We start from the raw sequence: 14,604 nt of genomic DNA, 5'->3' as shown, positions 1-14,604 counted from the left end.
ATGCTCTTGTGAAACCAATATGAGGATTTTGCTGACAATACCAAGGAAAAAGGTACTCCTCACACCTGAGAAGGGCCAGAGGAGCACAGGAAATCCTTACAGTGGCAGAGCCCCTGCAGTGGACAGCCCAGAGGCAGCCCAAAATATTTTGCTCACCCGTTTTTGAGAAAAATCTCATAGGTCTTCTCATACTGGACTGTATTTTCAGCCAGCGTAGATCTGTATAAATCAAGTGAGTTGAGGATTTTGCCCTGTTAATTGAGTTTCTACCTCAAACACAAGTTGGAAAAAAAAAAGGAGAGATAAAAATATTGCAACAGCTATAGCAGTGCCACCAGCAGTTATGAAGGAGCTGTTAGTTCTGGCAGTTATTAAAACCATTCAATGCAAGTGACAGATAACAGTAATAAATCAGCTGACATATTTGACATATCCACACATCCAGTGTTTTTTTGTAAGCACTGCAAGTAGTCAGTCTGGGAAAACAAGGGCATCTCATTAAAAAAGCCCTATCAGCAGCTGCAACATATGTTAAATTATTGACACATAATGAAGCCAAAGTGAAAACCCACACTGAGGGGTAGTGCCTTCAGATTTAAACAAGTCCTTCTAACTGGCAATGTACTTTCCAGCTACTGGCCTCACACAGCAGTACTTGCTGAAAGAGATAGCACATTTTCCCCCAATGCAAGAGCTGTATTCTACGGACAGGCCTTGGGAGCCTACCAGGAAGATGCAAGAGGGCACCGTGTCCTCCTCGTCGATGTCCTACACTCTACTGGGGGCTCCTCCAGTGACCCCCAGTCACCAGGCGAAGGCTGAACACAAGGTCACACCAACATACCTGAACCTGTCCCCTCCCAGGAGCCCAGCAACATGGGCAGGACAGGGAGGATGAAATGCAGATGAAAACCAGTGATGGGCAGCAGGGCCAGACGCCTGCCGAGCAAGCAGCTCAGGGGAAGAGCTCATGGTGCAACCTGCCCTTTCCCTTGAGTTATGGAGCACAAATGCCGTGAACAACCCTCCCTTAAACCCCCAGTATATGAGTATCAAGCAGCAGTTTTCAATCTCTGACACAGTCCTGCTCTCAAAGAGACCAGACGGTACCTGTATCTGACAGATTTCAAATGACACAGAGATAAACTACAGATGTTATTTTTCTGCGCTCCCAAAAATATCTAATGATCTAGTGGACACTGGGACGAGAAGGGCTGGTAATGCCAACAGCCTCCCTGCAGCTTTCTACCACCCACCTATCCAAGTGGGATCCCCCCAGCAAGGCTTCCCAGCCCTTCAGAGAGGATGGCAGGGCTCTTGAGGTCCCTATTGCAGCATCCTTCTTGTTAACAATTCACAGATACACGGAAGAAAACTTCCCTCACAGGAAGTAAAAAAAGACCATCTCTACTTTTTGATCCACAGCTCAGAAACCAAAACAAAGCTGCTCTGTAACTTTCTAAATCAGTGATACAAACCAGGGCTGTTTCCCTGGCAGTGCATAGCCCAGCTCACCTGCAGAGGTGACCGTCGCTGCTGGATAAGGGATCCTGATTATGGTGTGCTGTGCACATTCCAGCCTGGAGGTCAGCTTGTAAGCAGCTGCTGTCAGCCTGTGACGGCAGGGGAGTACAGGAGAGAGACCCTGTACCCCAGCTTGATGAGAGCTTCAAAATGTTCAATCAGCCCAGGCCCAAACCAGAACAATGTGGCTAATGTGAAATGACCTTCCTAGGTCATCAAATCCATCCCCTGCTAGCACACAGAGGCCATTTCATCCTCACCAATTTCAGAAGAGAGGATGACTGGGATGGGTGTGAGGAGCAAGCAAGAAAAACTTCCTCTCTTGCTATGAAATTTTAATGCAAAATAAATTATGCTAGGAGACAGTGACAACATAAGCTTACCAAATACACACCTTAAATACCATCATTCCCCTCCTAATCTCAGAACCTTGTCTTAAATGTTAGTATGTTATTTGAAACATCCAGCAGACATGCCACTATGTTTGCAGCGCCCCTGTCATGTAGCAAGTCTGAGAGCACTACTGTCAGGCTGACATTTTATTACATTTTTGGAAATATGCTAATTCAATCATTAAGTTTCATTCAGCAATGAATGTGAAGGTTCAGGAACAAAGATAAATTGTGCTTTACTTCAAACAATTTTAAACGTTGTTGAAAATGGAGAATGAGAGCCATAACTTTTAATTCAACCCCCATGCCTTGAAGCTCTATTCTTTCACTCTCCACTGGAATTTAGTATCAAATTATCCCTGCAAGGAGCCACTGGAGGAAAGCAACGCGAGGCGAGCAGACGGGTGATCCTGTCATCCATTTTCATAATTTCAGCTTCTGTAAATAGGCCATTTATTCCCAAGCCAAACACAGGGTTACCACTGTGGACTGAATAAACAATATTAGCTTTCAGCCATGTAAATATATTAGCTACCACGGGACACAGCCTCATCAAGGTCTCTGGGGACTCAGATCATGCAAAGGGTTAGCACACTGCACTGAGGGAAAGGCCATGGCCCAGAGAAGAGGTGTTAGTAAACAAAAAGGCAGACAAAAATAACTCTTGTCTTAAAAGAATGCAACATTTGCAAATGACAAAATGGTTTGCAGGAAGGTTAATAATTGCTTAGATTGCATTGACACCAAGGCTTCTCACAGCTGAGAGCACTTTTGTGCTGGACATGGCACACAAGGACTCTTCACATTCAAGTCTTCTCCATCCCAAGGTTTTCATCTGAATATGCTTATCAATGGCATACTCAATGTCCATATTCAGAATACAACCCTACACAAGTGGAAAACAAAGATGATGACAAAAAAAAGATGTATTCTTTATACAAATGATTACACTAACAAAATTCTTGTTACTCTTCCAGGAATATCTGTAAGGTTCCAAGAGATATATTTCAACAAGGTCTGCTAAAAAATACTCTTAGAGTTGCCTTAGTCCCAACAATAAAAAGTGAAGTGTTAAATTTATGCTGGCTGCTTATTTTCTTCCTCTTAGTTTACATTTCCAAAGCAGCATGTGAGAGGCCCAAAAGCTCAGGGACTTGAAGGATTTGATCCAAACAAAAGAATTAAGAGCTGCTGTCATGTACCATTTAAACAGCATCATATTGTAAGTGCTACTTATACACAAGTAATTAATTTTGGGTCTCTCCACTGCTTGTCTTCCATTTCAGAATTCTCCTCAGTCTGCTATCAGAATATTTCTGCTTCTCTTTTTCTGCACAGGTCTACTGCAGAGACATCGGGGAACAAGGGATCTGCAGCACTCCTCCCTTTGCAGTTGATATTGCCTTGCCCAGAGGGTTGCAAACTGCCCCGGGGTGGGGGACTCTCTTCCGAAGCGCAAGGCATCTGCTGGCGAAGCTGGTGCCTCCCCCCGCCACAGAGGGACATGCCACTCTGCAAGGCTGACTGCTCCCCTCCTGTTCAACACGATTATTTCTATTCTGTTCCTTTTACTGGGCATGAGGAGGAAGCACCGGTGGTGAGGGGAGGGGACACTTTACATCCAGGCTCTCTCTTACTGTGCTGTGGGAAGGAAAAAGTCAAATGCAAAGGTACAACCGGAATAAGCAGCACATGGCATCAGGGACCAAAAATGCTGTTAATGTGATAGCACAAGCACACACATTTGGGGCTGCATTTTATATGTTATTCCTAATTTACTAACACTGGAGCCCCATGGGCTGCTCAGCAGCTGGAAATAGCTACAGGGCAGCAGCACCCTAATTATACCTTCATTAGATCATCTTGACCACGGACTGTAGGAAGGACTGAAGTAAAGATAGTTTGCACAGTCCCTTTATGCTTCAAAAGCAGCACAGCAAGTCTATGAGGCACCGAAAAATAAGGTTCAGAGAATCTTAGCCAATGAGCAGATGTTTCAAAAATAGCTGTACAACCTTAGTACTGCCTGTGCTTGTGCCAAAGTGTACCACAGGCCTGAATAAAGAGACAGAAGCTGGAACATTCAGCATTAAACTAAGCCTCCCTTGTGAGTAAAAGGAATAACTCCATGTAATGATAGCAGTAAAAATCTCTTATCTGTGTGAATGAGCCAACAGAGGAGACACAGTGATGAAACATGCCTGGCCTGTTTGTGGTATTAGTGCCTCTCCATTCCATACTAAATACCTACATACGGAGTGAGTTCCAAGAGCAAGCTTGCATTTTACAAAAACAATTCACTGCAGGGGGAAAAAAAAAGTTTTTACGATAGCAGAAGTGATTCTGAAAGCAAACGTCACAACCCTTTTCTTTTTTAAACAGAGAAAAATCATTGAGAAAACATCATTGGATTTCTAAGGACTGTATTAACTGTGGAATTTCTACCCAGTTGTGGTTACAAATCTTGAAGGAAATTGTGGCTGCCCTGTGAATTAACAGTTCATTTCCTTTAATTTTTAATAACTCACTTCTATGTGCTGAAGTCTGTTTCTGCCCCTTCAAGAGGCGCATTAAGATTAGAATGAGAGTTTCTCTTTCTAGGACACTATTGTTCAAATACTGAATTAATGCTACAGGTTTTATTTGGATTGGCTGCAATTACACTGTGAGCAGCATCAAGCGGTCCTCTTGCAGAGCTTCTGACCCAGAAGTATCTTCATTAATAATCCTGCTCCAGGTTGGTGTGATATTACTCTCTACAGAGCAACCAGTACAAAATGCAACAGACTAATCCTCTGAGAATCCTGCAGGCTCAGGGAAATCTCCAAATTAGCCAATAAAACAGAAATTCCCCAGCTGGGGGTAGAGAAGGCTTGTGTACATTGGATGTGCAGGGAACACATAAGTCAGATGAGGGGGGATTTGTCCTGTGCATCTCCTGACCCTGCAGAAGTGACACACCTTATTAAGCAGCACTTCAACCAAGAGCAAGGAAGCATAAAGTGGCAGTGAACGTGGAAGGTACCATGGTGACCAAAAAAAAACACAGAAAGAAAAACTGTTTTTTTCAAACACTTGGATTCAGCAAGGTACTTCAGCTCACAACTTGTCCTATTAGAGCCAAGTGCATAAGATCCCCACTGAAGTAATTAGCTTATTGATTTCAACAGGATGAGGACTCTATCCATTACAGCTACTCATCACCTTGAAGTTACAAATACATTTAACTACTTTGCTGAACTGGTGCCCAGCACACTATCTGAATTTTCTTGAAAATTCTGGATGTACAGAGGACTGAACAAAGTTACAGACTCTTATCAAATTCAGAAGGTGGACCTTTCCCCCTTTTGAAGAAGGGAAAGGTGTGCGAGTGGGTATAATATAGCAAAGAGAAGGTAAAATTCTTATGAAGAAAGGACAGTCCTCTTGTGATCAACATAATCCCCAGGTTCAGTCTTTATGTCAGTCTTACTACGTGTTAAGAAAACATTTATCTTCTACATGGCCGAACCTTATGGGAAAATCCTGTAGGCTTCCAAAACAGACCACTGCAAGCAAAGAACAAAAAATTATCTCTCCTTTTCACTGAAAAATATTTTTGAAATAGAGCAGTATAAGCAAGTTAATTTCTCTGAATTCCTTAAGAATGTTTACTTTTCCCCCTCAGAGTTTTCTGTAAGCCACAGAGCACTTCAGTGATTGATACCTTAATGCTTCTATTTTCAGGCCAAGTTCTAACAATCTTCCAAATGATGAAAAACAGATGATCCACAGGGACGTCAACAATTTAAGTTTTAGCACAAAACCACACTAGACTTTTTTCTTATGAACAATTGAACTTGCATGTTTACAATGATTTCTAGTTTTCACTAAAAAACAGTATTATAGTTCTTACTGAAATAAAAACCCCTAAACTTCCAAAAATTATCAAACAAACAAAAGAACGCGAACCCGTTAGTCTCAAGCATTTCAAAACAGTTATTCAGGCATCCAAGTGAAAAAAAGGTGGGAGAACTGAAACAAGAGCTATCTTTTGAGAGCTGCTGTTTGGCAAGCAAACCCATTCTCCCCATTTTGAGCTGCTTGTCACAACACAGGGTCAGAAATGAAAACACAAAGGGCTAGAGAAGAGGTGCCCTGTGTTTTAATTGTGGTGCTGACAAGAGCTTCCTCTGAAGCCGTCGTCGGGAGCAGATACTGCTCTGGCTGTAAATCTGATGGCACATTCTTCATTAAAGGATATGAACCAGGACAACAGGCAGGGAACAAAAAACAACTGGTAGTTCAAACACTTTGGCAAAGGTCACGTTTCAAACACCCGTTCCCTCTCCAGTAGATCTTACAATGAAAACACGGTCCTAGATTTTTCTCTAGGCTGTGGTTAATCAACCCCCTGCACGGAGAGACCTCTCTTGAAGAGGTTTTCCTAGGCTGGAGCATGGATAGCATGCTTCCACAGGTACTCCAGATGTTGAAGACCAAGGAATAAAAGGCTGAACTGCTATTCAACTCTTGGACAGAATGAAAGGAAAACAGTTAATTATCAGTCTTGGCCTTACCAACGACATGTTTATAGCCAGCCCCCTGTACTCAGCACAAGCATCCTGAGCCTCTGCTCCATGTTCTCATTCAGGAAGACTCTCCTGATCAAAAGTCAAGCCAAATGGAAAAAATAATTATTGAACTGGCCCTTTGGCAAACCTCTGGCATGGAATCAAAGTCCCAGAGCCAGAGGCATGAAATGGCAACGGTCAGATAAACTGCAGTTTTACATATTGTCCTGAAGTGCTTCAATCATGGGAAATTTGGAACAGTACATTGATGAAGAGGAACACAATTTTATTTTAAGCAGAGTACCGTACCATACAACTGTCATGCAGAAACAGAACCATCCTCAACCAATATGCTGCTAAACACATTTACTGTGGGATGCCCAAAAGTGTCTAATTTTAATTATTTGGAATCTGCAGCAAATGCCAAGCTTCCTGAATTTCTTTTATTCAATATGAACTCCAGAGGCTACATCTCTATATTCCTAACCCTTAAAATGTTAATTCTGTCCTTTAGTGCACTCCTCCTCCAGATCCACCCTCCATCCCATATTCCCATATCAAGTGAATCAGCTTAAGGAACATTCTTCCCTTCAGGAACAAAAATCGCTTTCTCTGAGGTGAGCTGCTTTTATCAAAGGTACTACTGGATAAAAGTACTCCACGTCAAATGCCACACTTAGATACACTACACACAGCTTTTGCTTCAGTTTTGCAGGCTGAGGCACACACACAATTTTTATGCTGAATATATTCTCTGCCTCTTTTCCTCCCATTCTCTGTCTGCCTGCCTTCCTTCCTTCCTGGCTGCATTGTGCAATCTCTAGACTTAAAAAAACCCAAACAACTCCAAACCCACCCAAAAAACTCACTCCCTCCAACATACATTAAGTTCATGTAAACAACATCTGCTATTTCACTAAACAGGTTGTTGCACATCAGTATCTCTGCTTTTCCCACCTACCCTCTTGCAAATCACCATCTCACTACCTGTAATGAGATCACAGTTCTCTAAAGTTTATATTTACATTTTCTTCCAGTTACTTTTGAAGTTCTTGAAATCAAGTGTTTAGTTTCCTTTTGTGTTGTTTTTCTAAATAAAAGTTGCCTTAGAGTAAGACATTTCTGAAGACAGAGTGTATTAAGAAACTTTGCAATGTAATGTAGCATCCTAGCTTTCTTCTTTGGCTTAAGCCAATATTCCAGTTTACTCCCATTAAAGACTTACCCATGGAAATACAGACCAATCACTAGGGCTGAATATTTTACCAATGGTTTTCTTAAATTTGGTGGGCCAAATCTCTGTGTAAGTCCTTTCATTGCCACTGAATATTCAGCTGGCCCAGCAGCATTTGATTGAAATAGCAGTTGGACTATTTGTCCTCTTTGCTCCATTTTTTTATCTGAGATTATTTCACACCAGCTGTGTGGCTGTGAAGTGCTGTGGAAGAGCAAAGGCAACATCCAGAACCAGCCCCAACAACATGCAACTATTGACATCTCTGCCCAAAGGGCCACCTGTGGCTCAAAAAGCTACCTGTGTGTCACAATAAACATCAGGCACAATGTGGTGGAGAAGACTTAGCTGGGAATTAGCCCACAGGAAATCCACCAGGATAAGCATAAGGGCCAGATAATTTGGAGCCTCTTGGAAGCAAATACAAAATACACTGTCAGGAACACACACTCAAATTTGGGTCCGGCAGAAGAAACTCCATTCGTACTGACATCCACCTCTGAGGAGCCCTGGGGTTTTTAGAAGGGCTAACTATTAAGCATTGGATGCCAAGCAAATAAACAGGAGGAAATACATATATATATATATATACATATATCAGAGCAAATTATGACTGCCTGTAGCTACTGAAAACTAGTAGGAAAGGAAATACAACTGCAACATTAATACTGTAACAACTTGCTCTCATGAAGGAAGAGAGGAGGAAGGATGTGTTATTTTACATTAGAGATGCTCATAGAATTACAGGTGGCTCAATCACAGACCTTGAATGCCTAAGGATTATACATGTAGTCCAGCTAAAGATGGAGTTACTGGAACATCTCACACAGGTCCTGAAATCCAAATACTAGAGTGAGCTGACAAACCTGCATCTGTTCTTCAAGTGTGGAAAGGAAAACAGGCTAATCACACATGCACACAGCCTGATGGATGTTTGCTGAGAACATCTTCTAACTAAAAAAAATTCCCTGGTGTCCTAAAAAGCTGATGATTTCTTAAAATAGAAAATTCTAAACCTCTACGTAGAATATCTCAATGTTGAAACTTGTTTTAATGAGTGAAGAGAGTAAGTTAATCACTTGCAGGCTACAAGCAACTTAAGTATTAATAATCATGATCTAGTCACATTGACTTTGTTTTAAAATCAGTGTATAGATTATAGCCTGGTGTTTAAAGTCTGTTTTTACAATTGCTGGCATATGGGCCTAAAAAGAGAAGAAGGAGAGGTATGAAACAAAACAGAGAATTGTTTAAAAAGACTCTACTGCACACCAAAAGGCTTTTCCAAAACTGTGAGAAAGTTATGCTTGCAAAAAAAAAACATCTCAGAGAAGATAAAGAGCAGGAACATCAGAAAGACATGCAGATTTTTAAAGAATAGAGAGAGTACAGACATTATAGGTAAGCAAATGAAGAAGCATAAGTAACCTCTGAAGAAGCAGAGACAACACAACACTGAGGAGGACTCATGGTGGCTCAGGCAGTAAAAAGGCACTTCTGAAAGCACCCGTGCAGATCATGTCCATTGTTTGGTGCAGACAGTAGGATCAAAAATTATGACATTGAAGGACACGAAGGATATTGAAAGAACAGCTTCATGTGGAATTATCAGGACACATAGTATGTTGGATTAAATTAAATTCTTTTAAAGATTTCAATACATAATTGTTAACAGAAAGACATAAGTAGAAACATCGCTAATGACCATTTCCAAATTCTAGTGCAATTTCATGAGTTTGTCATTTGAGGTTGAGGCAACATGAAACTTCTTGCACATAAAAAAACCCCGCCACAAAACAATATAGTGCCCAATAATGAAAAGAGAAGGTTATTCTCATGGAACATAGCTAAAGTCACAATAAAATCTTTTGCAATGAGCCAAATCCAAGGTAGCAGCCCCAGCAAACAACAGTTTCCAGGCTGAAAGAGGCTGACATGCTTTGAAGACTTACAGACTTAGAGCTGGAACAAAGTGCTAAGTTCATTTATGTCTTCAGTGATCATCACAGATAGCTGCTTCAAAATAGGTACTCAAAGAAAGGTACAGGAAAAAATAGTCCTAGCAAGGCTTCTGTCAAAACCCTCTGCTCAGTCCTGCCAGCCACACTTAAAGAAGGAAGTGAATATAGGAGAGGGAGCTCAAAGGAAGGCCAAAGAATTGACCCCTGAGCTGGGCAAAGCAAAACAAAGCAAATCTTACATGTGAGGCTGACAGGGTTCACCCGGCTCAGTGATAAGGTTGAGAGCTGTCATGATGACTATTTAGGGCCACATTTCAAACTTGCAGATAAGTTAAGAGCTGACAGTAGGAATTCCAACCTTCATTTCCCAGTAAAATTTCCCAGCAATGTTAAGAAATGAACTATAGAACAGTTTACCAGGACAGACGGTCAACTCATTAATGCCTGAGTTGACCATCCAAATGAGTCCAAAATGAGATTATATATGTTTGAAGAAGACACACCCAAATCAGCTTTTAGGAAAAAAGAATATCTGTGACTTAATCATGCGAAATGTCAGGTCAGAGGAGTATAATGACTCCTGACTGTTCTCTTAGTGTATAAATTGGAGTGCTTAACCATAAAAAATTAGAAGAATCAAATGCCTCCTTCAAGACATGCTGTGGCAAACAACACTTGTAAGAGCCCCTTTCAGTATTCAAACCCCTCCAGTGTGTCAGAACCACTTGCACTCACCTCTAATTCAACAGCTGTTTACATGTGTTAAATAAATGCACAAAAAGACTAGGTGTCAACCTGGCACTGAGGGCACGGTTTGAACATTTCAGCAGTCACTCTAAAGAACCCCCTGGTCGATCCCTAACAAAGCACAGTTCTAACATTAGGCTAGAAAATGCCAGCAATGTTCATGTGGAAGTGGGAGATGAAATTCACGTGCTCTGTGGGAAGCCTCCTTCTTATAATGTTATATCCTGTGCTCTTGTGTCCATCATTTCTAACCACATGTGAGCTAGAATAAGATATTCAAGAAGAGCACCTCCTTTGATGCTTGTAAATGGAACAGCAATTTTGGAATAAAAACAAAGAAAAAAAATATCAAAGCAGGCATTCCCTAGGTAAGCAGGGAAAAAAATCACTTGTCATTCTCCAATAGTAATCAATTTAAAGTACATGCTTTTTCATTTCCAGATGAACGAAAGATTCTGGTGCTCTGTCAAATTTTATTTACTTTAGCCCAGGAAGCATCTGATCTGCTTTAAAAACTGTGGATCAATTCTGTATTAAAATACCATCACTCTGCCTACTCCTTCAAAGTGCTATAAAATATGCTGAAGAGAACACTGGAATATTCCCCAGGTACCATGGCTGAAACAAAACCTGCACACAGAAACCTTTCTAGAAAAAAGCAACTATTGCCTTCCCACTCACTCCCCCCCAAGCACCAGGTAGTCTCTATGCCATGCCTTTTTTAAGTTTTCTGGTTTTAGTCAGGAACATAAACCAAAAATAAGCCACAGACTGCATGCTAAAGGTTAAGGAAATTACTGGTGGGATTGACAAAACAGAAAGTGAGATGTCCTATCTTGCAGAACAACATTTTTTGTTTAGCTTAGGTTTGCCCTTGCACATGAATGTAATACTTATGGGTTGTCACCTAAATTAAGGCCAGAGTCAGTCCTTCAGCAGACAAGCTTCTCTTCTTCCTCACCGCTGCAAAGACAAACAGCTGCACTGGAGCCTGTGTTTTTAATCAACAGTTTTCTCCTGTATTTTTCTCTAGATAGAAAATACTTGTAACCACTTCATTTCACCTGCTGTGTTTTTTAAAGCACTGTGAAGCACACTATTCATACCACAGTGTTAAAGGGTCAGATTACCCTCACCTACAATCTGTTCAATAAATTCTGCCGACACTCAAAAACCACTTAACAAAACCAAATAAGTCAATAAAAAAGAAAAGGGGAAAAAAAGTATTCAAAGTAAAATGAATTTCAAATCCAAATAATCTGAATCACTACTGACTCAGATATTGTGACAAAGCATTTCAACAAAACCCACAAAATTTTTATTCATAGGTTCTTTTCATCTCAAGAGCTTGAAACAAGGATCTCCCTATCTCTAAAGCTTACTTCCACAAATTATGTTATTATACACAAACTAAGGACAGAACCTCCAATTTTAGCAAGTTTCTGGTTTGCTTCAAAAACATATGCAACATGAGACTTCAAAGGAATACTGATGTTTGTTACCAGCAAGGAAAAAAAAAAACAACAAACCAAACTAAAACAAAAAAACCCAAACCCTCCTATAGTGTTTACTGTCAAAACATAGTTTCCCACAACCCAAATTTACATCGAGCCCATGAATACAACACACTGCGTTTTTCCTCTGAAGCACAAATATACTTACGAAAGGACATTCCCAATGTAGGCATAATATGAACAGCAGTAGGGAGTAGTCCCATCACAGCAGTAGGCTTTGCAGTCATTATCACACTGAGCCAGACAATCTTCTGCTGAATAAAAATAACACTCGTGAGGTCAAACAGCAGCAACAATAAATGCTGTACAGCACAGCTTTAAAGAAAATGGATTCTAACACTTTTATACAATCACAGGACTTCACTCGAGGTGCAACCTGACCCTGTAATCCTAATGGCAGCCCATTCCCACTCGTCCTGCACTTCCGAGTTAGGTGCTTTTTGTATGGGTATTTTGTAGCTGGCCTCATCAGTTCCTTCTTATACTTAATCCTTTAAAATAAAAAAAGAACATTTTGAAACGTTAAGACACCACGGATCAACTTTTTCCATTCCATCAAGGAGTCCTGCCTGCCTGTCTTGCTGACCTGCAGGGTGGCAAGGGAGGAGAAGGAAGGTGTCTGAGAACAGGCTACATCCCCCCCCTTCCATTCTTGCCCAGCCCCAGCCAGGCGTGCAAATTAGACTGCCTGGGGCTCCCTCACTCCCTGCCAGCTGGCAGCAGCTCCCCTGGCTCTGCTCCAGCCCCAGGGCCATGGTCAGCATGGAGCAGCAGTGCCCAGCACAGAGACCAGTGGTGCCCTCTCTGTCCCACTGCCAAAGACCGTCCTGCCCAGCTGGGGCCACGAGTGTTTCCAGCAGCGACGCTCTGCTGGACTGAGGAACAAAACAAACTGTGAAACAACTGTAAGAGAGCTCTTTGCAATTAAGAAGTATGGTTTTCCATGCTGGAATGTATCTTGTTATTGCTGTTGAGAAGCTATTTTAAAGGTATTGACCTCTTGTGCTGTCGTGACTCAGTGTTTTCAAAGCCCTAAGTCAGGTCCCCCCAAGTAAGTAACACCACACAGTCTTTGTGTATTGCCACTGCACTGTAAGAACGTCCTTGGGGATCCCACACTTCCCACATCTCATCCTGGTTCTCCTTCCCTGCTCTAAAGACCTCAGCTGCTGCCTGGATCAATTCAAACAGACTCCCTGTCCTGGACACCATCACCCTTGGTGACCTATTTGGTCACACGCTGCCATGATAGAGACCTGAAAACAAAGATGGCAAACTATGCTTCTGCATTCCCAGTGTGCTGTGGCTCCTGTTCCCCAGGCAGCAGCTCGTGCTGCAGGGTTCTCACTCTTCCACTGCTGTTACTGCCTTTCATCTGTGCTGGCCCAACTTTTAGTGTGCTGGCATCCAGGCAACCCCCCCTCATCCCTGCTCCTGCTGTGCTCCTATTCCTGCCCCACCTCTGGGTGTGAGTTCCCACCTCACACCGAGGCTCCTTTGCTCACTGACTGTGCAGGGAATGGCTCATGCTGCTGGTCCATCTCACAGCCTGAAGCTTGCTCATTAGATTTTAGCAGGTCAGCTCTCCAAACCTGCTCATGCCTGAAAACAAGTACCAAGTGAGGGTGAGGGATGGTGAGGGCTGGAGAGGGCTGTGCAACACAGCATGTGGGTCAGCCTATGCAGCTCTGCCCTAAACCTGTGCGATTACCCTGGTATTAAAGCAATGCATAAAAAAATGGAACAGACCAATCATTCTGCCAACAACCCCCAGAAGTGAATCGCGGCAGCCAGCGCAACACTCCTTTCTGGGAGAGCCCTGCTATGAGGGAGCAGCAAGCAGGGCGACTGCCACAAGGCTTTGGCACAGCTGCCCTCATGGGATGCCCCATGCCAGTCGCTCCAGGCTTTTGTTCTGCTACCCTTTCTTTGGGACAAGCACTCGTGTCTCCAGCTGTGCCTGGGCACCACCTCCTGACTCCAGCCCTGGTGGTACCGAGGTGCCTTCACCCTGTCCGGGCATCTCACAGGTCTCTCCTGCAGGGCGTGAGTTCACAGAATCACAGAATGGGGCAGCTTGGAAGGGACCTCATTTGGACCCATCTGGTCCAACCTCCCTGCTCAAGCACATGGCACAGGATTGAATCCAGATGGTTCTGGAATATCTCCAGTGAGGGAGACGCCACAGCCTCTCTAGGTAATCTGTTCCAGTGCTTGGTCACTGCACAGTAAAGAAGTTCTTCGTCATGTTCAGGTGGAACCTCCTCGGCATCAGTTTCTGCCCGCTGCCCCTGGTCCTATTGCTCGGCACCACCGAGTAGAACCTGCGCTCCATTCTCTTGGCACACTCCCTTTACGTATTTATACGCAATTAATGAGGTCCCCTCTCCGTCGTCTCTTCTCGAGGTTTATCCTCCCTGCAGCCCCAGCGGGACTCACGCACAGCACACCATGCCCGGGGAGTGCTCTGCTGGGACACCCCGGGGAGCCCCTTCCAACTCCGGCTGCCAATTCCATCGCCGACGAGGAAAAGCCCCCGTGCCTGCCCTAAACCTCCGGCCCCCGCCGCCCTCCCGGCCACGCTCGCACCCGCTGCCCGCGCCCCCCGGCCCCGCTGACCTGCCAGGAGGAGGAGGAGGACGAGGAGGAGGAGGAGGCCAGGGGGCAGCAGCACCCCCC

The 14,604-nt window shown here is 43.2% G+C and overlaps 1 protein-coding gene across 1 annotated transcript in view; it reads right to left on the bottom strand.

Annotated features, from left to right (window-relative positions):
- Nucleotides 1–14,604, bottom strand: part of CYYR1 (cysteine and tyrosine rich 1) — a 95,508-nt gene that overhangs the window by 35,157 nt on the left and 45,747 nt on the right. Inside the window, exons 3-4 of the mRNA XM_027648642.1 lie at nucleotides 14,545–14,601; nucleotides 12,074–12,179 (exon numbers count right to left, since the gene is read on the bottom strand). Of these exons, the coding sequence (XP_027504443.1) occupies nucleotides 12,074–12,179; nucleotides 14,545–14,601 (163 nt within the window). The remainder of the gene's footprint in view (nucleotides 1–12,073; nucleotides 12,180–14,544; nucleotides 14,602–14,604) is intronic.

Source organism: Corapipo altera, unplaced genomic scaffold (genome assembly GCF_003945725.1).
Source record: "Corapipo altera isolate COAL_440 unplaced genomic scaffold, ASM394572v1 58, whole genome shotgun sequence".
In the NCBI taxonomy this organism is placed as follows: domain Eukaryota; kingdom Metazoa; phylum Chordata; class Aves; order Passeriformes; family Pipridae; genus Corapipo; species Corapipo altera.
The sequence above is the reverse complement of the archived record's forward strand: the minus strand, read 5'-3'. Positions and strand labels throughout refer to the sequence as shown.